This window comes from Mirounga angustirostris, unplaced genomic scaffold, assembly GCF_029215605.1.
Source record: "Mirounga angustirostris isolate CCGP_5_RB_7025 unplaced genomic scaffold, mMirAng1.0.hap1 SCAF_13, whole genome shotgun sequence".
NCBI classification, from domain to species: domain Eukaryota; kingdom Metazoa; phylum Chordata; class Mammalia; order Carnivora; family Phocidae; genus Mirounga; species Mirounga angustirostris.
Window position 1 is genome coordinate 54,353,886 of NW_026991721.1, and position 26,808 is coordinate 54,380,693.

At 53.5% G+C, this 26,808-nt stretch overlaps 1 protein-coding gene across 5 annotated transcripts in view; it reads left to right on the top strand.

Moving 5' to 3' along the window:
* ARRB1 (arrestin beta 1) overlaps positions 1-26,808 on the top strand; it is a 74,085-nt gene that overhangs the window by 40,956 nt on the left and 6,321 nt on the right. For 3 of the 5 annotated variants that reach the window (XM_045894453.3, XM_064576919.1, XM_045894455.3), the window contains 14 exons: positions 6,440-6,470; positions 8,309-8,369; positions 11,452-11,496; positions 12,329-12,525; positions 13,826-13,885; positions 14,991-15,058; positions 17,250-17,385; positions 18,229-18,313; positions 18,770-18,842; positions 19,692-19,829; positions 21,010-21,093; positions 22,335-22,358; positions 24,577-24,647; positions 25,506-25,557. In XM_045894453.3, coding sequence (XP_045750409.1) covers positions 6,440-6,470; positions 8,309-8,369; positions 11,452-11,496; positions 12,329-12,525; positions 13,826-13,885; positions 14,991-15,058; positions 17,250-17,385; positions 18,229-18,313; positions 18,770-18,842; positions 19,692-19,829; positions 21,010-21,093; positions 22,335-22,358; positions 24,577-24,647; positions 25,506-25,557 — 1,125 coding nt within the window. Of the gene's footprint in view, positions 1-3,427; positions 3,722-6,439; positions 6,471-8,308; positions 8,370-11,451; positions 11,497-12,328; positions 12,526-13,825; positions 13,886-14,990; positions 15,059-17,249; positions 17,386-18,228; positions 18,314-18,769; positions 18,843-19,691; positions 19,830-21,009; positions 21,094-22,334; positions 22,359-24,576; positions 24,648-25,505; positions 25,558-26,808 lie in introns of those variants that run through there. The other 2 variants (XM_045894450.3, XM_064576918.1) reach the window with 2 other exon arrangements.

Below are 26,808 nucleotides of genomic sequence, written 5' to 3' on the forward strand. Positions count from 1 at the left end.
TGGGATCAAACAGTAGGTGGTCTTTTGTGTCTGGCTTCTTCCATATAACATGTTTTCAAGGGTCATCCATGTGGTAGCCATCTCTTTTTTATAGCTAAATAATATTTCTTTGTATGTAGATACCACAGTACGCCATCTCTTTTTTATAGCTAAATAATATTTCTTTGTATGTAGATACCACATTTAAACAATACATTTGTCAGCTGATGGACATTTGGTTTTCTTTTTCACCCTTTATGACTATTATGAATAATGTGTGCTATGGACATTTATGTACACATTTTTGTGTGAGCATCTGTTTTCAGTTCTTTGAGGTGTATACCTAAGGATAGAATTGCTGGGTCATATGGTAACCCTATGTTTCACTTTCAGAGGAACTGCCAAACTGTTTTTCAGAGTGATCCCACCTTGTTAACATTCCCACCAACAATGTATGAGGAGGGTTCCAATATCTACACATCCTTGACAACACTTGTTATTATCTTTTTTTGATTGTAGGGTATCCTAGTGGGTGTGAAGTATCTCATTGTGGCTTTGATTTGCATTTCTCCAGTGACTAATGATGTTGAACATCTTTTCATGTGCTTATTGGCCGCTTGTATGTCTTCTTGGAGAAATGTCTATTTGAATCCATTGCCCATTTTTAATTGGGTTATTTGCCTGTTTATTATTGAATTGTAATAGGGTTTTTATATATCTTGGGTACTAAACCCTTATCAGATAAGTGATTTGAGAATATTTTCTCTATTCTGTGGGTTGTCTTTCCACTTTCTTGATAGTGACTTTTGAAGCCAGAAGTTTTAATTTTGGTAAAAAGCAAATTTATCTCTTTTTTTAAGTTGCCCATGCTTTTGGTGTCCTATCTAAGGTTACCATTGCCTGATCCAAGGCCATGTTGATTTACACATAGGTTTTCTTCTAAGAGTTGTATAGTTATAACTCTTACATATAGTTATAACTCTTACATCCTTGATCCATTTTGAGTTAATTTTTGTATATGGTGTGAGGTAGGGAGTCTAACTTTATTTTTTTGCATGTGGATATCCGGTTGTCTCAGCATCATTTGTTGAGAAAACTGTTTTGTGTTGTTGTTGTTTTTTTCCCCCTCAATGACTTGTCTTGGTTCCTCTGTAAAAAATCAATTGACCATAAATATAGGGGTTTATTTCTGGACTTTCAATTCTGTTCCATTGATCTCTGATGACCCAGAGATGGCCTGTGTGAAGGTGGGTAGGTGAGTGATAAGGGAGAGAGCTTTATCAAAGCTGAGTAGAGTGCGTCTATCTTTATGTCAGCATCACACAGTCTTAATTACTGTAGCTTTGTGGTAAGTTTTGAATTTGGGGGTGTAAATCCTCCAACTTTATATTTTTTCAAGGTTGTTTTGGCTCTTCTGGGCCTTTGCATTTCCATATGAATTTTAGGACCAGCCTATTCACTTTCTTTCTTTTCTTTTCTTTCTTTCTTTTCCTTTTTTTAAGATTTTATTTATTTGAGAGAGAGAGAGCACAGGCAGGGGGAGGGGCAGAGAGAGAGAGAGGGAAAAGCAGACTCCCCACTCAGCAGGGAGCCCACCTGCCCACGTGGGGCTTGATCCCAGGATCCCAAGACCATGACCCGAGCCCAAGGTGGGTGCTTAACCGACTGAGCCACCCAGGTGCCCCCAGCCTGTTCATTTCTAAAAAAAAAAAAAAAAAAAAAAGGCCAGCTGGGATTTTGATAGGGATTGCACTAAATCTATAGATCAATTTGGGAAGTATTGCCATGTTAATATTAAGTCTTCTCATTCTTTCTTTTGGTACTTATTGAGTATAAAGTTGAGCTCATGCCAAATACATTGTTTTGAATCCTGATTTCTTCTGCTCAATATTCTATCACAGGCATTTCCTTGTGTTGTAAAAATGCAAGAGTAATTTCAGTGCTATGTAATATTCCATTGTTTGGCTATACCACACAGAATCATAAACTTTTGGTTTTTGGCTAATCTGTCATGGGTCCCTCATGGTGCAGGCACAAATGGACACTGGGAGGCTAGGTGGCTCACAGAAGGGCAGCAGATTATTAAAGGCATCCCCTGCTGCAGGTGGGGAATGGGACTCACTGGAAAAGACAATATTCTGGTTACTGGAGAGCTGACCTGCCTGCCCACCTGGGAGCACCACCCTGATGGAATCAAATCAGGAAACACAATTCAATTGACTGCACAGACATTGATAGAACATGTCATTTTAGGCATGTTTCTCTAGAACAGTGGATTAAAAAAATCTAAAAATTTGCAACATGAAATTCACTTAACCTTGTAACTCAGTTATCCTAAAATGAAGGTTTTACTAAATAATACTTTTTGTATCAGCCAGGAGAAGCTGGCTTGCTGCAGTAACAAGCAACCCCCAAATCTTAGTGGTGTAAGAGCTTTCTTTTTCTGTCATGCTACACATCTATCATGTAATAGGAGAGCCCTGGCACTTAGTTTACGGAAGTCTTCTCCCTCCAGATGGTTTCTGGTTTCAGTGGCAGAGGAAGGAGGGTGGGGTAGATAGAAGAATGGCACCCTGAAGATGTGTACATACTAACGCTTGGAACCTTTGCGCATGTTATATTACATGGCAAAGGGGAATTACAGTTGCAGATGGAATTAAGGTTGCTAATCAGCTGACCTTAAGTTAGGGGGCCGAATGTATTCATAAAGGTCTGTAAAAATAGAAGAGGGGGGCAGAAGAGGCCAGAATGATGCAGTGTAATAAGAATTTAACCTGCTGTGGTTGGCCTTGAAGATGGAGGAGGGGGCCCTGAGACAAATGTGGGTGGCCTCTAGAAGCTGGGAAGGGTGAGGAAACAGATTCACCCTGAAGCCTCCGGAAAAGAATGTAGCCCAGCCAACATCTTGATTTTGAGCCAGTGGGGGTACATTTCGAACTTCTGACCTACAAAACCATAAGATAAGTTTCTGTTGTTTTAAGCCACTTAGTTTGTGGTCATTTGTTACAGGCTCTGTAGGACATGAAAACGTGCACTAGCCCTTACATGCTTCTGCCCGGAAGTGACATGTGACACTTCTATCTCATTGGCCATATCTCACATGCCATGTGGGCATGCCTAACTTCATAGGACTGGAGAAATTTGCTCAGCCTTAGAGGGAAATGGAATATTAGTGAATATAGTAATATCTGCTATACCCCTGCTATCTGTAAGTCACGCTGATGTCTTCTAGTCCATTAAAACAAAACAAGGACGTGCCGGTGGCAACCCTTTTAAGTCGATTTCGTGATCGACTAATGGGCTGCGACCCCCGATTAGTAAAACACTGCTCCGTAGACCCTCCTCCACCCAAGCCTCATGGAACACATGACACACCCTCGACTTAGCTGATTGGTCCAGGCTGGGGGCACCTGACCAAAGCTGATCAATCAAATTCCTCTCCTGGGAATTTGGAATTGGGCCATTCAGCCAGTTAACAGTGCGAAGCTGAGTGAGAGGCAGAGCAGAAACAGGGTCGGGGTGAGAGCCACATGCAAGCGAAAATGACGGAGGGGCAGAAAAGCCCTGAGTAAGCAGAGAGAGTCGGTCCCCAGAGACAATGGAGCGGCCACATGGAGAGCAGCGCAGCCCCGAGAACATGCAGCCCCAGGGAAGAGGTGGAGAGAGAGCAACCGCCTGAGAGGCTGATGGCTTTCCTGGTCCTGGCTCCAGCACTCCTGCGTCCTGCCTGCACGTCCTTCCCGTGAGAGTTTGGTCTCCTTATTGTCCCTCCTCCTTTTCTCGAGCCACCCTCGCTGGGTTTCTGTTCCTTGTCTCCAGTGAGCCTTAGTCAGCTAGAACACCCCCAGTGTTTCTCTTACTGGGCTCAGCTTTGACTCTGAGAATCAGGCTGGTGGGGCACAGATGGGTCGTGGTTGGGGGGGGGGGGGTGGCTTTTTCCTGACAGTGATGGGGTCGGGAAGCCAGTGGGGTTGTTTCAGGGAGGGCTTGGCTGTGCAACAGAGCAGATAGGACCTGAGCTCTGGAGACACACAGCCAGAGTTCACCTCCCAGAGCCTCAGTTTCCTCATCTCTGAAATGGGATTGTTGAAGGATCAGCAGTGTTCTGGGAAAAATACTGAGAGGCAGGACTGGGGCAGAACATGTGCTCGGGGCATGGGAAGCTGCTGTTGTTGTTTGAGGAAGCCATCAGAGTCCCGGCTTCCTGAGGAGGTGGCCCCAGGGGCTGATTGAGTTAGCACAGGACATTCCCAACCACTGGCCATGTTTCCTGCCCTTGTTGCCCTCACTCTCCTTCTCGCCTCTTACTCACTTTTTCATCCTTTTGCCCTCCCCTCCCCTCTCCAGACTCATTTCCCCTCTTTTCTGCTTTTCCCCTGAAGCTGATTAAAAAAAAAGACACCTGCTTTAGAAAAGCAGCAGAGTTGGATATAAAGTACCCAGCCTCTGGAGGCAGACAGAATTGGGTCTGAATCCTGACTTAGCCTCTTGGCTTGCTCTGTGTCCCTGGACAAATTGCTGTATCTCTCTGACCTTCAAGTTCATTATATGTAAAATGGGAGTTATAATGCCCATTTCACAGTGTGTTATGAGAAAGAACTAATTAGGCAGTCAACAAATGCTAGTTCTGTCTGTCTTACTGCCCTTCCTCCGTCCCTCCCTCCCTTTTTGACTGTCACTGCCCCCAGCCTGGCCCCCAGCCCCCTCCTGTGGTGCGGATGCTCCTCCCTTCTCTCCAGAATCACCCGAGTGGCTTCCCCTGACTCACTTATAACTCAGGCATTTCTGGTCTCTCCTTTCTCTCAGGCCCCGGGCTCCTAAGCGGTGGACTGAGGTTTCTGGAAGCAGTTGGGGGTCCCTGTGACTTCTCTGGTCTCCTGGTCTCCTGCGCAGGTCCAGCCCTAGCTTGGGAGCTGCTGGTTCAAACTGTGTGATCTGTATTTTTTCTCACTTTAGCGATTATTACACCCCAGCTGACTATGGTATTTTCACACTCCAAATACTGATAAATATTTATGAGGAGGAGAAAAGCCCAGAACTAGGGGAGGTGGGGGAGAGAAGTGCCAGGGCCTTCTTTGCAAGCCAAGCTCAGCCCTCTCAGTGGTCCCTTGGGCCCCAGAAGTTGGGGTGGGGGTGGGGTGGGGGCTGAGGAGACAGTGCAGAGCCACCCCCATGCCCCTTCTGGGAAGAGCGACTGTCCCCGTGGCACTCTGGGCTTCACCCCACTTGCCCTGGTGGCCTGCTGCACCTCCTGCTCCTGGGGGCCCGCTCCATGCTCTGGGTTTTTGGTTTGTTTGTTTGTTTCATCTCTCATTCCATCTGTTATGCTCACACCTGCAGGGCAGTGTCCCTCTCCCCTCCTCTCCCTCCCTCCCTCCTTCCTCCAGTACCTTCTCTAGGCTCTGCCTCTTTCCTTTTTCTTCTCTCCTCCCAGCATTACTCTGAGCAATTCTGGGGCTAGATGATGAGGCTAGGTGAGGGGGTCTCAGGCTCCCAGACCCAGCTCTAAAAGGCCCAGCGAGCACTTGGCAGGAGTTGGGGGCCACGTGTCTGCCTGACTCAGCGTCCAGTGCTCTGCTGTGTGGCCATGGGCACGTCCCCTGTCTTTCTTGGGCCTCAGTCTCTCAGTTGATTCCTTCACTAATTCATTCATGCACCCACTCAACTAATATTTGTCGAGCGCTTGCTACGTGCCACGCATTAACACAGATTTATTAAACACCTACTAGGGACGCCATTCTAGGGACTCAGGACACATTAGTGGAGAAGAAAGACCAGGCTCTCTGGCTCGTGGAGCTGCCATGTTAGCAGAGCAGACAGGCATAAATTAGCAAGTTGCTTGTGTAGTAGGTTAGCAAGTGCTGAGTGCTGTGGGAAAGTAAATAGAGCCGGAAGAGGAGAGGGAGTGTGGGGTGAGGCCACAGTGAAGCCCCATCACGGAAGGCATGGGGCTGGGCCAGCAGATCTGTGGTGGGGAGCATCTAGGGGCAAGTACTGCTCCATTGAAGGCCCTGAGGCAGGACCCACCCTAGTGTGTTGGAAGAACAGCTGTGACTGGAGGGGTGAGGGAGAGCGGGCGGTGATGCCCAGGGGTAAAGGGGAGGCAGGGCCAACCACACACACAGGGCTTTTTTTCTGCATGAGCTGCGAGGACTTTGAGCAAATGAGCGGCAGAGGCTGACACATCTTGAGAGACTCCCTCAGCCTGCTGTGTGAAAGGGAGGCTGAGGGGGCCATGGCAGACCCCACAAGAGCTATAATGGCAAGAATGGAGGCTTGGGTGGGGTAGCGCCGGAGATGGTAAGATCTGATGATGCCAGACGCTATTCTGGCTGTCAAGGCTTGGGCGGTGCCTGAAGATCACTCCAGGCGCTTCTCCTCTGTCCTGCCGAGGGATGGCCTGCGGGGGCCTTGCCCCTGGCGGGATGCACTAATCCTGGCTTCCTCTTTCTGTCCATAGGGTGTTCAAGAAGGCAAGCCCGAATGGAAAGGTGAGTCTGTAACAACCACACCCCAGCTCGTCCCTGGCCCCAAACTCTTGTCCTCTCTTGGGCATTTCTATTGCCCATGCAGCACTCCCTGCACACCCCCATCTGTCCTTAGGAGCTGTCCACCACAGGGGGAGGGACCGCTCAGGAAACTTTCTGTCTGGGGGGGGGGCCGTACAACTCCCCGGGACTTTAGGGAGCCACTGCTCCAGGTTGAGACCCAGCCTTTCTTAGAGGGACTTCAGTACGAGTGTGATAATTAGACTGCCAAGGGCCTCGGGGGCACTGAGTCCCCTGGCGTGAGCCTCTCTGCTGAACCCTGGCATCACCTAGTTATCTGGAGCAGCTTCCAGGGCCTGTCCTGCTTTCTCTCTTTCCACAGGCCCCAGGCTCCATCCTGCTTTCCTTTCAGTTCAACAAATAGATATTACTGACATCATTCCTTCTCGGGTCCAGGCCAAAGTGGGGGGGACTGGGACAGGGCATACCAAGACAAATGAGGCACAGCCCATGCCACTCACAGCCAGATGGGGGAGGCAGACACAGAAACCCATCACTTCAACGTGAAGCGGCAGGGGTGAGATCAAGGGATGCCCAGGGGCTGAAGGGACCCAGCCTGGGCAGTCGGGAATGGCTTCTCTCTCAAAGGGATGAGTATCCAGGCAAGGCAGGGTGAAGAAGGGCATTCTAGGCATGAACACAACTCACAGGGAGTGTGGGAGCATCCACAGCAGTTGAACCAGAGTGCCAAGAAGGAGGCAGGGGGAGCGGGAGCTGAGGTGAGGCAGGTTGCAGGGTGTAGGAGCTTGGACTCGCGGCCTGGGCGGGCAAATAGCACCATGTTGCTCCCACGTCTCTCATCTGTGCCCGCAGCAGAGCTCGCCAATCACTGTTCACCCTTTCCTGCTGAGCCAGGATTCCATCTTAGATGCCTTCTCCACCCAGAGCCCCAGGCAGCCCCCGATCTATCAGAGTTGGCATTTGGAATGAAACCCATTTGTCATCATACCTCTGGGCTCAGGAACCATTAGAGGGTTTTCAGATGGGAGTAGTAGCGTTAGATTTGCATTTTAGGATAACCAGTCTGGCTAAGGAGGGGAGAAAGGCCTCCAGTCCAGAGCATGTGAGGCTGCTGGCAGCAGGCCACAAAGGGGGCTGGTGTGTCTGGTGCGTCGTCCAGGCAACCGAGGCTGTGGGGAGGAGGAGGGCTGGACTGAGAGAGATGATGGAGGGAGGGGGCTCAGCGGGATGCAGGGACTGTGCAGGAACAGGAAATGTCTTGGATGACACTGTGGATTCTAGAATCTCCCACTTGGGAGGTTCTTCCCTGCAGGCTGGCTACCTAGCAGGACACTGGCTCCCCGTTCCTCCTTTGCCTCGGAAAACCAGTCCTAGCATGAGTGGACCCCGGCCAGACTGCAGTGAGGAGCACAGAGCTCCGGCTTGGGTGCCTTCGGCCCCACCCCGGGTTGCCCTTGCTGTCTCAGAGATGCGCCCAGCGCTCCCGGCAGCAGACGTTGCTGCTGCCGGTCTACTCTCAGTGGCGCTTGCTGTGAAGATCTCAGGCCTCAGTGTCCTCATCTGTAAAATGGGAACAGTAACAAGTGCTTCAGAGGGGTTTAGGCTAAATAGGTGCTTTCAGAATCGTACAAGGGTTTGTTTGTATCAGCGCTGGAGCTCAGGTCCAAGTCCAGTTCGGACTTTGATGTGGGTCTGGGTTGGGGTTTAGCAGCTGCAGAGGCAGTTCCCGGGGTTTCCTCCAGAGCAAGGGCCAGTAGCTTTTCAGGGATGTGTCCTCCAGGCCCACAGCTGCTAACACTGCCTGTGCCTCTCCTCCCCAGCTCACGGTCTATCTGGGAAAGCGGGACTTTGTGGACCACATCGACCTCGTGGACCCTGTGGGTGAGTCCCTGTAGGCTGCGGGGTAAGGTGGGGAGAGGTGGGGCTGACCTGGCCCCTCCTAGAGAAGGGAATGTTAAAGCCACACGGGAATAGCCCCCAGGTCTCCAGAGGGGCCTGGTGCCAAGAACAGGGTGTGCGTGGCTTCCTGTGACAGTCGGCAGACATCTACCACGGTTACTGAGCAGCTCCTCGGCCCTCAGTGAGGACCACGTGAGGGGAAAGTGGGGGGGATTGAGGGGAGAAGCCGGGAAGGAGGAGGGTGAGCAGCCACCAGAGTGAGGCTTATTACGTACCAGACACTGGGGTAGCCCCGTTATGATCCCTGCTTTCCGCTGAGGAGAATGAGGCACAGAGAGGTTAAGTGACTTTCTCCAGGTCACAGAGCCAGTGGGTTGAGGAGCCTGGATTCAAACCCCGGGCAGCCTGGCTCCACAGAACCTTTGTTCTGCTGCATCCTGATGAAAAGGTGGGAGGTGGGAAGAAAACCTTGGGGCTTATGAATGGGGTCTGTCCTCACCCACATGGGGTTCTCAGCAGAGGCAGGATTGCGGCTAAAGTCACCTTTCAAAGTCTTACCCTAGCTGAAGGTTTCTCAGCCTCAGCACTCTTGACATTTTGGGCTAGATAATTCTTTGTTGGTGGGGCTGTCCTGTGTATTGTACGTTGGGTAGCAGTATCCCTGGCCTCTATCCGTTAGACCTTAGGACTACCCCACCATCCCAGCAGGATGATCAACAATGTTTTTGGACATTGCCAGATTTCCCCTGGAAGGCACAGTCACCCCTGGTTAGGATTCTAAGAACCATAGCTCTCGTTAGAAGAGCCTGACCTCACTGCCTCTTCCCACAGCTGTTGGAGGGAGGGAGGCCCAGAATTATCCCTGTTTCACATATGGGGACAGTGAGGCCCAGAGAGGCTAAATGATTTCAGAGGGACAAGAACAAACCAAAGTGAGGCCAAAGGAGGTGACCGATTGGGAGGATGGACACTGGAAAATGCCTGAGGCCAAGTCCAGGTGAAGAAACTAGATGTGTCGCATGGGGAACATTCACAGAGAATGTGGCCTCTATTACGTATCCCTGGGAGTTGTCCCGGGGCCAGAGGGCGGAAGGGAGCATGCAGCTCCAGAGCTGAGGTGGGAGGAGAGAGAGCATAGCCAGCAGGTTTTGGTTTACTGGGAGGAAGACCTTTATGACAGTGGGGGCAGGAGAACTGGGAAGTCCCTGGGGTCCCTCTGCTGAGGGGGTGTGTGCAGGGCTGTGGCCTGCAGAGAGGTCAGCTCCCCATTAGGCCCTCCCTTCCTGGCCTGGAGTAGGACGACCCCGCCTTTCCTCCCCTGTGCTGTCTGGGAACACTGGCTCAGTGTCCCCTCTGCCATCTGCATCTCCTCCCTGAGCTGGCCTCTTGGAGGCAGTGAGCAAGCATCCCAGGGTTTGGCTGGCCTGCTACAAGGCACAGTTTCCAGCAGACTGTCTGGGGCCAGGGCTGGCCCTACCCATTGGCCTATTAAGGACCGAAGTGGGGGTGGCACCGAGGCTGGGCGCAGGGCAGGAACAGGAGGGAACCGGCTCCCCCAGGGCACACACCCTGGGACTGTTCAGTCAGTGTTCATGGAGCCCCTACTTTGAGCCAGGCCCTGTGCTGGGCCCTGGGGATCTCGGAGAGCTCTGGGCCACTGTCCAGAGTTGACCAAATGACCCACAGAGAGAAATACCTTCCCCATCGCGACATTGAGCTGATTATGAATTCCCAATGCATAACTATCCCCCATGGTTCCCTGTTAGGCTCCAGGGCAAGTCCGAGCCCCTAGCCTTGCAGACAGGACACTGCAGGTCAGGCCTGGCCTTGCTTCCTCCACCACCCCCAGCATGTGCTCTCCCAAGCCTCAGAGCCACACCCTTCCCCCTGTCCACTTTGTGCTGCCCCGTGGTCATCCAACTGGTGACCCTTACATGCCCTTTAAGACCTGACTCCTGCTTCCATCCCCTAGGAAGCCTTTCCTGACACCCCTAGTTGGGGGGTGCCCTCTCCCCGGATTTTGTACAGAGCCCCTGGTGCTCAGGCGCAGAGGAAACACCCACAGCAGAAGGAGGGAAGATGGGCAGGTTTGGGGATGGGCTGGACATTCCCCTGACCAGGTATCCCTTGGGCCTGCCTGGGACTGGATAGGACCAGGAGCCTTTCGACACTCCCTTCTGGATGTGGCCCCTGAGATTCCCTGAGAGCTTGCTATGCAGGCAGCATGGGGGGAGGGCGGCAGTGGGCGAGAGTTGGGGAGCGACAATTTTGCTTGTTCCTTGGGTGTGGCTGGGTGAAGTTTGGCCAGAGGTGCCTGGGGATGTCAGGCAAGGAGGTGACCCCTGAGCCTGTGTTTCTGGCCTTCTGGGGTCCTGTGGGGAGAAAAATGTCCTTTGTGTCCAGCTGGTCTCTGCACTGCCGCGGCCAGGCCTGGGGACATTCTCTGTGGAATCACAGGAACCGGGCACCGTCTCAGCTTTAAACATATTAACTCAGTCTTCACAGGAGCCCTGGGAGGTCGGTTCTATGGGATCGCAACTCCTGATGGCAAATCCCAAATCCAAGAACCTCTAGAAGTCTAAACTTGCTGATAAGTTTGATGTGGGATTCATTCAATGGCAAAACCTGACTTCAACTGATAGGAAGCTCTTGGTGAAAATATTCATGTTTCCCTGCAACGGTGTTAATGGGTTTGATCCCAGATCCTGCAGAGGGTGTGACGGAATATATGGAGGATGCACCACATGGCCTTTCCACAATTCAGAACCTCTAAATTTTAAAGTACACCTGATCGTAGGGGTTTCGGACCCATATTGTCGTTCTTATGAACAGGGAAGAAACAGAGAAGTAACGTGCCCCAAGTCACCAGCTGGGCCCGTGAAGCCAGCCTCCGGGTAGGGGGTGGGGCATGGCAGTGCCCTCCCCTGGGTGCTGGCCTCCCCATTTCTCTCATGAGGCTTTTCAACAGCCAGATGGTTAGGTTTGGATTTGGCTTGGTGTTTGGGGCTCAGGAATCTGAGAGGTCAAGCTGGGAGGGTCTACTTACTCTCTGTCCTTCTTCCAGATGGTGTGGTCCTGGTGGATCCTGAGTATCTCAAGGAGAGGAGAGGTGAGGTGGTGGTCCCCACCTCTGGCCTGTGAAGGGGCCTCCTATTCCCCACCAACCTCTAGCCCAAGGCCTCCCTGAGGCCCAGGCAGAACATCAACTAATTCTACGGCCTTTCTCTGCCCAGCCCCACTGGCTCTTCCCTTTGCAGCCCCAACGAACATCAGAGCAGGTGCCCTGGCCTCTTCCGGCCTGGGTAGCCCACCCATGCCCATTTTAGGGGAAACTTGTCAGTGCCCCGGGCACTCTCACATCAATATAAATGACTTTTGCAAGTTCGGGGATGCCCATTAGGGCAGGGATTAGGGTCTCATTACAGAAGAGAAAACTGAATCCCAGGGAGGTGAAGGGATTGTCCAGGATCCGCAGGGAGACACGGGGTGGGGGTTGGGCTAGGACAAGACCCCATGCCTTCCAGACCCCACTCAGCACTTATATCCCCCTCCCTCTGCTCTCTCCAGCCACATCCCTTTCCCAGTCCCACCCCCGTTCCCCTCCAATCCTGTAAGCCTACCCCAGCCCTCACCAACCCTGTCAGACGTCTCCTGTGCTCCTGCACACTCCACTGGCCAGAGCCGGGGCGGGGGGGTCAGGGTGGGGAAGGATAGAACTCACCCAGCAGTCAGCTCCCATCTCCCCCACCCCGAGGCCAGGCCTGAGTGGCTCTCCCAGGGACCCCGTCCCCCCATCCCCAGGGCAGCACAGTCCTCCCCGCAGCAGCTTTGGGACAGACCTGGGAGCTCCAGTTGAGCTAATCCCAGGGCTCAGCTGGTGCTCTGGGGGGGCTTGTTCGCTGCCCTCCTGGGCCCATCCTCAGCGCCCCCTGCTTCCACAGTCTATGTGACACTGACCTGCGCCTTCCGCTATGGTCGGGAGGACCTGGACGTCCTGGGCCTGACCTTCCGCAAGGACCTGTTTGTGGCCAACGTGCAGTCCTTCCCGCCGGCCCCTGAGGACAAGAAGGCCCTGACGCGGCTGCAGGAGCGCCTCATCAAGAAGCTGGGCGAGCACGCCTATCCTTTCACCTTTGAGGTTAGGGACGGCCGGCCGCGCCCACCGTGGGAAGCCCTGTGGGCAGGCACATGGGGGCAGCACTCGGTTTCTCAGTGTACACTGGGACCTGGGGCACGGTCACTGATCCTGCCTGGTCAGCGTCTCTTCTCCGGCCACTGCCAGGATTGCACCTCACCTCTGAGCTCCTCCTTGGACGCTCCGGAGTCCAGCTCATCGGTGGGAGAGAGCAGGCTGGGGAGAGGCTGCAGAGAAAGAAGGAGCCCTGTCTTGCCCCGGACTCATTATGGGACTGTCTCCTCCCTCAGACCAGCTGCCCACATGCCTGGCTTCTCCAGCCCGGCTCCAGCCCTCCTCATAAACAAGGGGTGGCACGTAGTGATTTCCCTGCTCTGCCACTTTCCCAAATGGAAAGGCTCCCAGATTCTGGATTTTAAAATTTCCTGTTTCTCAGACTCTGATTCTGTAATTCAGTGAAATCCGCTGGCTTTCTGGGAAGCTAGAGAAAGAGAGAGGATAGAGTCATCCTGTCCAGAGTAGATGTATCGCTTTCCTATGACTACTCTAACAAGCCACTGCCAACCTGGTGGGAATGAAACGGGAGTGTGAAAACACACATGGATGATCTTACAGTTTCAGAGGTTAGAAATCAAACACAGGTCGCACTGGGCTAAAATCAAGACGTCCGCAGGGCTGTATTTGTTCTGGAGGCTCTAGGCCCTGCCCTTTCCAGCTTCTAGAGACCACTCCTGTTCCTTGGCTGGTCGCCTACCCCTCTATCTTCCAAGCCCGCAGCGGCCAGCCAGTCTCTCTCCTGGCCCACCACTCTGACGCGGACTCTTCTGCTTCCTGCTTTCCCTGCTAAGATCCCTTGTGGTTACGTCGGGCACACCCGGATAATCCCAGATACTCTCCCCATCTCAAGATCCTTGACTTAATCACACCTGTAAAGTCCCCTTTGCCATGTAAGCTAACAGGCACAGGTTCTGGGGATTCGGATATGGGCATCTTTTGCGGGGGGGGGGGGAGGGGGGGCTCTTGTTCTGTCTACCACAAGCCAGGCACAACCCTTTAGACAAAGAAAAGCACTGACATCCTTGGCTTTGCTGAGGGGCTTCTGGCCCAGTGTGGGGCATCCTTGGCGTGGTCTGATGGGGGAGACATGGTCTGTCCTCTGGAGCCCCCGGTCTGATAGAAGAGACATGGCCTGTTGCTAAGGGGCCCCTGGTCTGAAGAACGTGTGTGGGGGTGGTGGGTGGGCAATATGGGGAGGTCAGGGGTCAATGTGACAGGAGACCTATTCTGTCTGTCCTCTTAACAGATCCCTCCGAACCTCCCGTGCTCTGTGACATTGCAGCCGGGGCCTGAAGACACAGGGAAGGTGGGTCACCTCTCCGGGAGCATCTCTCTGGGTATAGGACATTTGTATCCCTAGGGCCCTGGCTTTCTCTCTGAGAGCTGCCGGAACCCTCTGTGTGGAAGTCTCCTTGTGTCTAGGCCACTTCAATACCGCCCCAGATAAGCAGTCTCTTTTCTTTCTTTCTTTTTTTTTTTTTTTTAAAGATTTTATTTATTTATTAGAGAGCGCACGCACGAGAGAGAGTGTGAGAGAGAACAAAAGCAGAGGGAGAGGGAGAAGCAGACTCCCTGCTGAGCAGGGAGCCCGACACACGGGGCTCGACACACGGGGCTCAATCCCAGGACCCTGGGATCATAACCCAAGCTGAAAGCAGATGCTCAACCAACTGAGCCACCCAGGCGCCCCAAGCAGTCTCTCTTCATACAGGGCAGCCCAGAGGGTGTCATCCTCACCGCCCCCCTCCAGCATTCCGTTATGTGCAGTCTCTCCTGGGCTGCTTGTTGGCTGCAGCGAAACCAAAATGTTCTCTGGACTACTACCTGGCCTCACAGCCTTGCATGGGGGTGCACTCATTGTGGTTTCACAAGTGGGGAAACTGAGGTTCTGAGAAAAGTGACACCCCTAGTGTCACAGCCCCCAGAGCTGAGCCCCCGTTGCCTCATCTGCAAAATGGGGACAATAGGATGCGCCGCCTCGTGTGGTTGAGAGGGGACTGAGACACTGAAGCACTGTAGGGTCTACACACAGTATGTGCCCCCCAAACAGGGTTGCGGAGGCATCCGTTGTTATTTCCGTGTGGCTGCTTCCATGAGGACAGCCGCCCAGACCAGGCAGGGGTCCAGAGGGTGGAGCCCAGTTCAGGCAGTTCAGCCCATTCAGCGCTGGGGGAGCTGGGAGAGCTCTGTGGGAAGGTCAGGTTGGGGAGGCAGCCACCCCCAGAGGCAGCCCAGCACTGGGGCTGAGCACTGGGTCCTGAGTCAGGTGGGGGGTGGGGGCGAGGGGCGGGTTTGGGAGTTTGGTGTTCCTATCCAGCGTCCTCGTTTGTAAAATGAGAGGGTGGGATGGCTGTGCTGTGGGGACCCCGGCCCTCTCCAGGACCCTGTGGTCAGCAGCCCCTTCCCCTCAGGCCTGTGGTGTGGACTATGAAGTCAAAGCCTTCTGTGCCGAGAACCTGGAGGAGAAGATCCACAAGCGGTGAGGAGGGCGCAGCTTCCGCTGGGTGTGTGGGCTGCCTGCCGGCCGAGGGAGGGAGACAAGGCCAGCGAAGTCTGAAGAAGAGATAAGTAACAATACCTGGAAGTGTGCGAGGAGGGGCCGCACATTCCAGCCTCAGGAACTCCGAGAAGGGCACGCTGGAAGGCTGGCCAGTCATGGAGGGGTTTTGGAGGGTTTCCTGGGGCAGGTGGCTCAATGGCCCCAGCTCGGGCCTCCGCGTTTCTCCCTTTACATGGCCGTACCTGCCTCCTCCATCTCCCTGCCTCTAGGCTTGCCCCGCCAGACTGCATGTCGTTTTATTTTGGAAAGAAACAAAATTCAGATCGTTTTTAACAGTGAGCAAGATTTTTCTCAGCCATCCTGGACTCCCCACTTCCCCTTTCTCCTCCTGGGAGGCCATTAGCAGCAGGTGGTGGTTGGGGCTGGCTGGAGGCAGGGGTGGTGATGGGATCAGTGGAAGCAAGGGAGGGAAGTGGAGTCAGCGAAGCCCCCCTCCCTGGGGAGAGTCAGGGGGAGGGTCAGCCCACATGTCCGAGAAGGTTTCGTTCTCCTGGAGAAGCAGAGCCCTGGGCAGACAGGCCAGGTTAGCAGCCAGAAACAGCTGGCCCTGACTTCTGAGATGGACTGCCCAGCCCTGCTCTCACGCCTCCTCCTCCTCAAGGCAGGCCCTGCCCTTCCCCCTGGCGAGGCTGGCCTCAGCCCCCCCAGCTCTGATGCACCCTGCGTCCCCAGGCCGCAATCCTCCCTGAGGCTGGCTGAGGGAGGGCGCTGCAACTTCTTAGGGAGTGAGCTGAGTTTGCCACCTGGTGGCTGACGAGTGTATTGCAGGCATCTCCATCTCCAGCAGGGCCAACTCTAGGGTGTGGGGAGATAGGACCCTCCCTTGCTTTTCTGTCTTCCTTTTCTTCTTAAGACCTGAGACCAGGGGAAAGAAGGTTGGGGGCTTTTGAAGGAGGCCTCACCAAAGCAAGGAAGAGAAACAACACTGAGGGCCACCGCCTCAGTGGAACACCCCACTGGAACATTTTAAGTCTACACCAAAGTTACTACTAATAATGATATAGCAACTATCATTTATCAAGGGCCTATTAAGGAACAGACACTATTCAGAGTGATGAACATGTACAAGCTAATTTAATCTTCTCAGCAACCCTGGGAGGGAGGTGTTACTATTGTTACCGTTTTACAGATGAGGAGACTGAGACCCAGAGGTGAATTTACTCAAGGGCATATAGTTAGTAAGGGGAGAACTAAGGCCTTAAACCTGGCTGTCCGGTTCCAGGGAGTGGAACAGGGATGCCGGGACACCCAGCATGCCACAGACACTGCCTTGTCGGGTCCCATCCCCTCCCAATCTTGTGTCCTCGTTTCCTCCCTGAGTCCCTGTCACCTTCATTGAGCCCCATCTCATCTCTTGGCCTCCCATCTATTCACTGGGTCTCTGTCCTCTTCACTGACCTGCATCCCCCTGAATGAACCCCCTCACTGAACCCCGTCACCTCTCTGAGCCCCCACTTCTTCACAGGGCCCCTCCGCATCTTTTGGTCGGATATTTGGAAGGCATTTGTTATGTGGCAGGCACTGTCATAGGTGGTGAGAACACAGCAGTGAACAATGTAGATAAAACTTTCTCTCCTTAAGGAGCTTACCACTATTAAGTGACCTAAGGGATGCAGGCAGTGAAACATAGTCTCTTTCTTGCCATCCTGCTGGCTGCCAGGACACAGACCCAGTGAAGAACTGCCATGGGGGAGTTTGGCTCTGATGGGGTGGGAGTTCAGACCAGGAGAAGATCAAGTGAGCTGATCCAGGAAGGTTTCCTGGAAGAGGAGGTATTTAGCTGGGCCTTGAAGAAGGAAGCAAGTGAGGGCCAAAGTGGGAAGAGGGTATTGCAGGCGAGGGCCCAGTGCAAGCGAAGCTGCAGAGACAGGACTAGATAGACCATCAAGGTGACAGTGAGGAAGTGGGGGTGGCTGCAGACACAACAGGGGAGGATGGGGTGGGGCCAGGTGGTAAGAAGGCCCCTGTGTCCACCTCTACAGTTTAGACTGGATTTGAAGGCCATGGAGAGCCATGGCTGTCTCCTGAGCAGGAAAGGGAGGATTACAAGGGAAGGGGATGGAGGCAGGTGACTCTGGCTATCTTTTGCTCTGCCCATCATCTCCATTAGGAATTCCGTGCGCCTGGTTATCAGGAAGGTTCAATATGCCCCGGAGAGGCCTGGCCCCCAGCCCACAGCTGAGACCACCAGGCAGTTCCTCATGTCGGACAAGCCCTTGCATCTAGAGGCTTCCCTGGATAAGGAGGTAGGAGGCTTGGACTTGGCAGGGGGTGGGGGCTGCTCTCTGGGGGCTGGGACCTCCCTGCCAGCTCTCTTATGGTCACTAGGACTCCTGGGGTAGGAGCTTCTGCCCCCAGTCCTAAGACCATAGGGTTCAGGGAATCTGAGACCTCCCTTGAGGGATTTGGGAAGCCTTGGGGGCCAAAAGGAGTGGCAAAGTGGAGCATGAGCCTGAAGGATGCGATCGACTTAGGAGTCAGTGTACCTCCTGAAGGGACGTGGGTCCTGGCCATCTTCCCACACCCCTGGCCCCCTTTGAAGTGTGGGCATGCCTCTGTCTCTGGGGACAGCTGAGGGTAAGTGCCGGCGGCAAGAGGATTCGGAGCCTGTTCCCTCAGTGAGCCAGCCAGCTCTTCCCCCCCTTTCTCCTGCTTCTTCCAGACCCTCTTGAGTCTAGAATTCCTGGCATCCAGATCCAGTAGGGGCTCGATACACCACCTAGTCCAAGTCCTTCATTGAACAGAGGGGGAGACCGAGGCTTAGGTAACCTGTCCAAGGTCACGCTACTCTCATCCTCTTCATCATTGTTATTACTATTGTTGTCATTATTTCTGATGACCAGGTCAGGACTGGAGCCCAGGAATATCACCTTCTAATTCAGTTATATTTCAAAATCCCACCAAGGCACTGGTCTAATGTGCCCAGTGCCTTAGCATCAGTGGAAAGTGGCTGAGGAACTTGAGGCCAATGTCAGAGTGGTCAAAGTCTGGGGAACCCCAGGAGATGGGTGTGGGGCCTCTTCTCCCTCCCTCTCTCTAGAGCCTTAGTACCCTCCGGTCCAACCCTTCTCCCTTCTTCTGCCTCCCAGATCTATTACCACGGAGAACCCATCAGCGTTAATGTCCACGTCACCAACAACACCAACAAGACAGTGAAGAAGATCAAGATCTCGGGTACCCTGGGCAGAGGGCCAACCCAGGGGACGGGCAAGAAGGAATCCTGCCAAGGGTTGGGGGTAGCTGAAGGCTCTCCCCTTGTTAACAGACTTGTGGATAACTACTGGCCTGCAGGGAAGCCCCGGGGCCTCCTCTTAGCCAAAAGGGAAGTCTTTTGAGGCTAGTAACACAGGCTGCTCATTGGTCAGGTAATGAGTTTACTGCACAAGCCACCTACTCTTAGGTTCTTTGGGGGTTCTGGGCAAAGCTGTCCCTAAGGGAGAGTTTTGGTGATGGAAGGGAATGTGTGTGTTTGGGCTATCCTTTGAGTGGCAGACAGGGGTGGTCTCTTGAAGAATCCCCCAGAGCACTCTGGCCATTCCCGGGGCTGAACATCCCCAACTTGAGGGAGCCTGGGATGCCTGGGAGTGGGAGCCCAAGGCTCACACCACCTTGTCTCCCTCTTCCTCCCAGTGCGTCAGTATGCGGACATCTGCCTTTTTAACACAGCCCAGTACAAGTGCCCTGTGGCCATGGAAGAGGCCGAGTAAGTGAGCGCAAGCCCAGCCGTGGATGTGTGGGACTGGGTGGGGAAAAGAGAAGCCCTGGCTGCAGTTACAGATGCACATGGTTCTTTTCCTCCTGGCAGAGGGCTGGGCCTTGGACTTCCTGGCCACTCACTGTAGATGATCCCAAACAGCCTTTTAGAAAACATCCACTTGCTTTAGATATAAGAAAATGCATGCTACAGTCAAGGGAAAGACCCACTCAAACTAGAATGACAGAATGAGAGCTAATGAATCGAAGGGGACTGGGGTCGTAATTACACTGTGCCAGAAACCTAGATTAAAGAGCAGATTTTGCTCTGAGCTTCCTGGCAGCCTAGGCAAAGAGGGAAAGGCACTAGGTACATAGCTTTTCTTGTCTGATAAAAGAATAATCCAGCTCATTGGGTAAAAGGCGTTGTATGTGCAAAGGTAGAGAGTAATTATATTTAAAAAATCTAGGTTTGAGGGTAGCTACTGTGGTTGAGCATGGAATTTTTGTCTCGAGTTTGTTAGCAGCTAAGGCAAGAGAAGAGATCTCAAATGAAACATCTTTTCTCACATAAAGGAAGTAGATGCTCCCGTTAGAAGACACATCTGTTGTTGTTGTTGTTGTTGTTGTTGTTGTTGTTGTTTCCTGGCCCTGCCTCCTTTTGGGAGGCAAGTGCATTTGGTGTAATTATTCATGTATACATGTTTATGGACATCTAATAGCACTCAGTATTTTGGAAAGTTACAAACGTGTTTTCAGTGTTACTCTGTGGCCTCTGAACTGTTCTGGCTGGCCTGGGGGTGACGGCTGGGAGGTTGCCTCTGGGGCATGTTTCCACACCCGCCTCCCTTCTTCCCAGTGACACCGTGGCCCCCAGTTCAACCTTCTGCAAGGTTTACACACTCACGCCCTTCCTGGCCAACAACCGAGAGAAGCGGGGCCTTGCCCTGGACGGGAAGCTCAAGCATGAAGACACGAACCTGGCCTCCAGCACCCTGTGAGGACCCACCCGCCCTCCTCCTTGCCCCCCCGGGGTGTCCACACCCACCTTTCCCACCAGTGCCAGTCCATGTGGCGGTCACCCTCTCTGCAAGCATGGTCCCTGGCCTGTCCTCAGGAGCTGGAACTGTAGGGGAACTGTCCCCTTACTCCTACCGCTATCCAGGGCTGACCCAGAGAGCCAAATCAGCACCTAGACCCAGCTCCCTCTGTCAGTGCTGGGCTCTGCTGGCTTGCCCAGGGGAGAGCAACCCGGAGAGGCTTCCTGCAGGAGGCAGCAGCTCCTGACCTAGTGTCTTGAGTCAGATGGGGTGTGTCCCTGAGGCAGAGCAAGGCTGGAAGGAAAGGAGGGGCTTCGGCGGGAAAGGATGAATCAGGAGGTGGATGGGGAGTCTGGGGAGATGTGGACAGTGAGCTGGGCTAAACCAGATGTTGGTGTGCCCCTTAAAGGGATCCCTGGGCCATATGATCACTCCTGCCTCGTGGTCATCACTGACTCAGAGGCTACCCTGCCCTCATGGAGACCTGGGGTGTGGGGAACTGGTCTCACCCTACCTGCTGAGGTCTGGCCCTTCAGTGGGGCTTTGGCCCGCCTCTGCAGCACCCCTGCCCCTGACTCCCAATGTGGGCCCTGTGCTCCAGCCACACGGTTGTTCACAGGCGTGCTAGCCGCTCGCCTCCGAGCCTTTGCCCTCTTCTTCCACCCTGGTCAAATCCTACCTGTCTTCAAGACTTGGTTGAGGGGCCGCGTCCTGCAGGGTCTTCCCCAATACCTCCTCCCCTGCCTTGCCAACCGTCCTCTCCCTCTCTGATCTCCCTGTCCAGCCCTTTGTGCCCCATGGGTTGCTGAATAGTGGGAGAGGTAGCATCCATCCATCCAAGGGCAGAAAGAGCGCACCCCTCCCCGAGCTGCTGGGACTCAGGCCCAGGGAAGAAAGGGGCTTATCAGGTGTGCCCGGCAAGTGAATTTCACGGCCAGATAGGGGACCCAGGGCTCCAGGTTCCCACCCACTCAGGGCAAAGCTTCCCATTCTCATATCCTGGGCTCCGTTTGTACATGGTGGCTGAGTGGCCCAGGAGAGGGACGGATGGCCACTGCCCCCACTGCACCCCACCACTGCCGTGTCTCTTCCACCCAGTGATCGTCCGTGAACCTGTTTCCCTATGTCACCTTGCAGGTTGAGGGAAGGAGCCAACCGGGAGATCCTGGGCATCATTGTTTCCTACAAAGTGAAAGTGAAGCTGGTGGTATCTCGGGGCGGGTGAGTGTCCTAGCCCAGCCCAAGACTCCAAAGTGCAGAAGGGGGTGTCCCAGACCACCTGCAGCCCACTGCCCCATTCTGCCTGTTTGCTGGACCTTTTTAGCTGCATCCACCAAGAGGGTAAACCAAGCTTGAGGACTTCCCATTCCTTCTCTTCCTCCTACATGTTCCTTTTCCTCCTCCTCTGCCCTCTTTCCCTTGCCCACTTCAGAGGCTTTTGATCCCTCCCCTGCCCTTTCCATGTCTCTCTCTCCTTCCACCCCTTCTCGTCTTCCCTATCCCTGTCTGGGCACATGGGGTTGTTGCGGGGGGGAAGCTTCCTCAGAATCTATGCTGTGGGGTCTCTAGAGGGTTCTGTCCCCTCATCACGCCCATGCTGATCTGCTGAGGAAATGGCTAAAAGGGGCTCAGAATCGCAGAGCTGGATTAGGGGTGTTCTGAATTTTCCCACTTTACAGATGGGGAAGCAGAGGCCCAGACCGTTCTCCAAACATTTCCTGAAATCTCCTCCCCTAACCTCAGGTCATCGGCTGGGTGCTGGGGTCACTGCAGTGGACCAGACATATTCCCTCCACGGAGCATAGTCTGTGCCCCACCTCCAAAGGTGGGGGCTCAGAACAGCTTTTCCCCACAGATGGGGCCTGCATGTTGTCATAAACCCAGAATTCGGATTTCTAATTTGCCACAGGGCTTTTTGTCTGACTCATAGATTTCTGTGAAAAGATTTTCAAGCTAATAGCATTAGACATTAGAACAATGCCCTACGTAGGTGGTAGTATCCAATACTGACCGCGTATTATAGGACATCTCAGACTTGCAAATCCCAAATCCCGTGTCCTGTGACTCTGCAGGACCCACAGTCTGCCTCGAGCTCTTCCTTGAGGAATCCTTGGTGAATCCCAAACTGATTTCTCTTGCCATCAGAGAGGCCTCCCCAGTGCAGGCCACACAGAGCTCAGCTGTCATGTCTCCTTTGCAGAGGAGGATCCTGGGGGCTCAGCGAGGTCTCCGCGAGGGGGTTTGGCTGAACTGGGCCTGGATTTCAGTCCCCCAGGCAAGGCTAATGCCATTTTTCTGTATCTCTGAATGAGAGGTCACAGCCACACAGAGGTGGGTGGGAGCTCGTCTCAGGGTCTGTCCTACCCCTGCAGGCAGCGAGGTGGTAAATGAACATGCTTTCTGTTTTCTTCCTCTCTGAACTCTCTCCTGACCATCTCTCCCGTCTCCTCTGACCCACCCAGCCTGTTGGGAGACCTTGCATCCAGGTAAAGCCCCTCCCTTCAACCGGATCCACCCACCTTCCCGAAAGGTCCAGAGACCACTGGGCTGACCGTCTAGAATTGTAGGGCACTGGGTTGGAAGTCTTAGCAGTCACTTTCGATGGCCAGGCTCAGGCATATATGTGCTGGGACTAGAATCCTCTCCAGAGGGACTAGGGAGATGCAGTTTCTCCTTTAAAAAACCTTGCCCTGTTCTTCTGTTCCACCCAAGTGACAGGAACCTTTGCAGACAACAAAGTCAGCTTCCTGGATCTGGGGGAATAGCGCCCCCCAACCCCAAAGTCTGCTGTTTTGGAGAAATGCAGGCTTCATGGCTTCCAGACTTGTACAGTAATGAGAATTAACTGCTGGCCATGTGTTGCTAGGGAGAGGTCCTGCGGAGATCTGCTCTTGTACACAAGGTCCCTTGTAGCCAGCTGGAGCCATGCACCTTCCAAAACAGGCACGGGCAGTGGTTTTGCCTCCTCCTGTCACAAGGTGGCAGTAGTGTTCATCCCGGGAAATCAGGCTATTTGGAGAGGTGAAATTAATTCAATTGAGTTCAGTTCAATATAATTCAGTAAAGATTTCTGGAATCCAGATTTGTGCCCAGCCTTGTGCTGCAATGCTGAGGTCCCAGGGAAGAATCAGACCTACCCCCTGCCCTTGATCACTCATGGCCTGCTGGAAGGTTAATGTCCAGATTCTTCCATCCATATGCTGTATGGCTTTCACAAAGGTTGGCAAACTCATTCTTCCCTTCTGTTAGCTTACTCTTCCAAGTGAACCTGGAAAAGCAATCCCCTTTGCAAGCAAAAAGAAAAAAAAAAAAAAGCCAAATTGTTTCGATAACCTATGAATCCCCCATGTCCCCATTGAGGGGAAGTAAAGATTGATTCTGGCAGGTGCAAGTTTCCACAGTTCAGTCAAACCTTTTACCTACATCATCTCCTAGAAGTTAAGTATTGTTATCCCCATTTTCCAGATGAGCTCAGTGAGACCTGAGGATGTAAAAGTGTCCCCCCAGACAGTGCTGGGCCTGGCAACAGACCTTTCTGGTTGCACAGCCTCTGTCCCTGCCTGCTCTGTTCTCCTCTCCCTTCCCCCCTGCCACCTGGGCCCAGGGCAGCAAGTCTGTAAGATGAGGTGCTCACAGTTGGCAGGGCTTCACCCCAAGCTGAGAGGAGGAGCTTTCGTGGCTGCTTCTCTAGGAGTAGAGAGCAGACGATGGGTAGGAATCACCTCTTCAATTCAGAGCTGTTGTCACTCAGTGGTTGAGGATGTGAATTATGGAGTCAGAATCCTATCTCTCACTTCCAAAAAAAAAAAAAAGAATTCTGTCTCTCACATCCCATTAATAGTTGTGTGGCCTTGAGTAATGTATATTTCCTCCTTGTGCCTCGGTTTCCTAGTCTGTACATATGGTATAATAATGGGATTGTTGTGGAGATTAACCAAGCTACTCTAGAATAGTCCTTAGCATGGAGTCAGCACCATGTCTGCTCTTGTTATTATTTTGCTCATCAGGGCCAAGGGGAGGGAAGTCCTGGTCAGAAGCACTGGCCTGTGTCCGCACCTCCCCTGTTCTTCCCCACCACCCAGACCCTCCATCCCTACAGGGCTTCAGGGAAGGCTCTAAGCACAATGTTGATAGCCCTGGGGCCTGCCCCCATACAGCTTGAATTTGATTAAAATGACCTGGGCAGTGCATCATCCAGATGGCAGGGGGCTAGGGCCCCTGGAGCACTTTTACAAGAGCCTCATGGGGATGTTGGGAGGTGGGACTGAGTAGGGGGGAGGGGGAAAGGGCCGGAAGGAAGCCTGGAAGGGCAGTGTTAGGGAAGGCTGGGCTGGCTGTGGCGGTTTGAAGCCTGCGAGGTCCTGGGGCACCTCTGGAGCCACGCGGGAACCAATGTGCAGACTGCCCTGGGCAATTCTTTTCCCACCCCAAGCCTCTCAGCTCATGAGAATCCAGGGATCCTTATCAGGAAAAGGGAGGTTTCCATTTCTCTTGGGAGATAGCAGAAAAGTCTTCTAATTCAACTCCTAGAGGGAGTAAGGTTCAGGGAGTGGCGGAACTGGGGCCTGAGTCCAGATTCCCTGCCTCAACTGAGAGCTACCTCCTCTGACCATAAAACCCTCCCCAGTCCTCAAACTGATAGGGCATTGAGTCTTCTAGCCTGAGACTGAGCTTGAGGCTCACTGGGTCTGGGTCTTGTTTCAGTGACGTGGCCGTGGAACTGCCCTTCACCCTAATGCACCCCAAGCCCAAAGAGGAACCCCCACATCGTGAAGGTAAGCAGGATCTGCGGGTCACTGGAGTGGGAGTTTCCAGGTTGTTGACCCCGTTCTCCATCAGCTGCTGTCTCTCCCCATCACCCCATCTCACTCTGGGTTAGCCTTCAGCCCAGGGTCGCTCTTTTTTCTCAGCACCCCAGGATCTTTTGTGAGGCCCACACTCCTCTATTTGCATCTGACTCCCCCAAGAGGCAGAGAGGTCTGACTCCTTTCTCCATGGGGAGGGAGGCTGGGAGTGGAGGGAACTCACTGGCCATGCTTGGAGCTCTTGTCTTGCGTCCAGGCATGGGGGAAGGGGCTGCACAGATATGATGGCCCCTGGACACATCTTAATGATTTTTCCAAGTGATACCAGATTGGTCATGTTTCCTTAAATCTAAGACTGTTTGAGTTGAAAGAGACAACACAATAGTCTGTGCCACAAAGAAAGAAAGATGTTCCCGCAATTAAACTATGAAATGCCATTGATTATGAAACATACCCAGGTTCAGAGATGTGAGAGTGAAAACAAAATAATCATGGTTGTCTTAACACTAAATGAAAGTCATGTATTTAAGGAAAGAATCTAGGTCATGCAGGAAACATGCCAAAGGAGCAGGGTCCAGAGTTTTTTCTGTCCTTCTGGAGCTGCTACGGGCCTCTGGGGCCTCCTTGGACCCTCCCTGGACTCTCCTTCCTGCCTTTAGGATGATTTAGGGGTGTGTTCAAGATCAGGGACCAACCCTTCTTGCCCACTTCCCTTCTTCCTTAGCCCTCCCCATCTTAGTTTGGTTGCCCTAGCGTAGGGACCTGTGCATACCTGCCCCCATGCCCACTCCCCACTAACCCATGGGCGTCCGCCCACCCTGTGTTTAGTTCCAGAGAACGAGGCGCCAGTAGATACCAATCTCATAGAACTTGACACAAAGTAAGCCAAACCCTGCCTGCAGACGTTTGGGGGGCGGGGGGCTGGGGCAGGGCAGGGCGGGGCGATGGGATCATTTGCATATATGCTTATTAACTCCTGAGGAACCGCTGGTCTAACCCGTTGCTGAGAGCTGCCTCTGCTCGCCTCTTCAGCAACCCCCTTGCCTGCATGTGACTTGAAGGACCCTCCGTGCCCGGTCCTCTTCCTCCTGCCTTGGTGGGGTCTGTCTTCCTCCCTCGTCCTTGCACGTCCGTCCGTCAGTCCGTTCGTCCATCCACAGCGCCTGCTCGGCTCTCACAGGGCTGGTTTGGTTCGGGGCCCTGGGCTGGGCTTTCTTGCCCTGCCCACGCCCAGCCAGTGGAATCAGGCTGTGGGGTGGGGAAGGTTCTGGGGGATCTTGTTGCTTCTGACTCCTGAGGACTGATGGAGATTTCCCTGCGGTCAAAGGCCATCGCCTCACCGGACAGTGGCCAGAGGGGGAGGACCTAGGCTGACTTCATGAACCACCTCCAGAGCCAAGCAGCTTTCTCTTTCCAGCTCCAAATCCACCCTTTCCTTGTCCCCCAGGAGATATTTGGGATGTGGAGTCACAAGTCATCCCATGAGGATACCTCATGGGGCTGGCTGAATTCTGTGGGGCGGGGGACTTGGGTGGGCCTAAGTGTACATGTTATATGATAGAACAGAAATCACTGTTCTTAGAAGTCCTTCGTCCTGAAACCCCACTCAGGCACCCCCTCTCCCCACCTACCCTTCCTCTGCCCCGCTATTCAGATTTGCTGCCCCCAGACCCCCTCCTATCCAAGATCCCTCAGGGTAGAGTGAGCTGACAGCTCCCTGGAGAAAGGGCATTCATGGTTTTCTCTTCCGCTAAGCCAAGCCCACACCGTCCTGTGCAGAAACAGGAATGCTTCCTGAGGGTGGTTCTTTGGGTGGGTGCTTAGGGTTTCTTGGGCCGGTTCTGGGGGATTCAGAATATGCTGTGAAACTACTGGTGGGCTGGCCTCCCATAGTAGGACTGAGTTCCTCCTCTGGCCCCACCCAGCTACACTGCACCTCCATCCCTATTTGATATCTCCCCCACCCCCAAATCCTCAAGAACCGGGTCACTCTCCAGCCCTTAGGCATTAGAGTCAAACTCATGCATCCCTCTGGTATTTCCACAACTAGCTGGAGTCCGGATGTGACCAGTCCCACTGTCACCGAAGGGCATCTAGATGTGCCAGCCTGGCAGGCCTTTCTGCCCGTGGT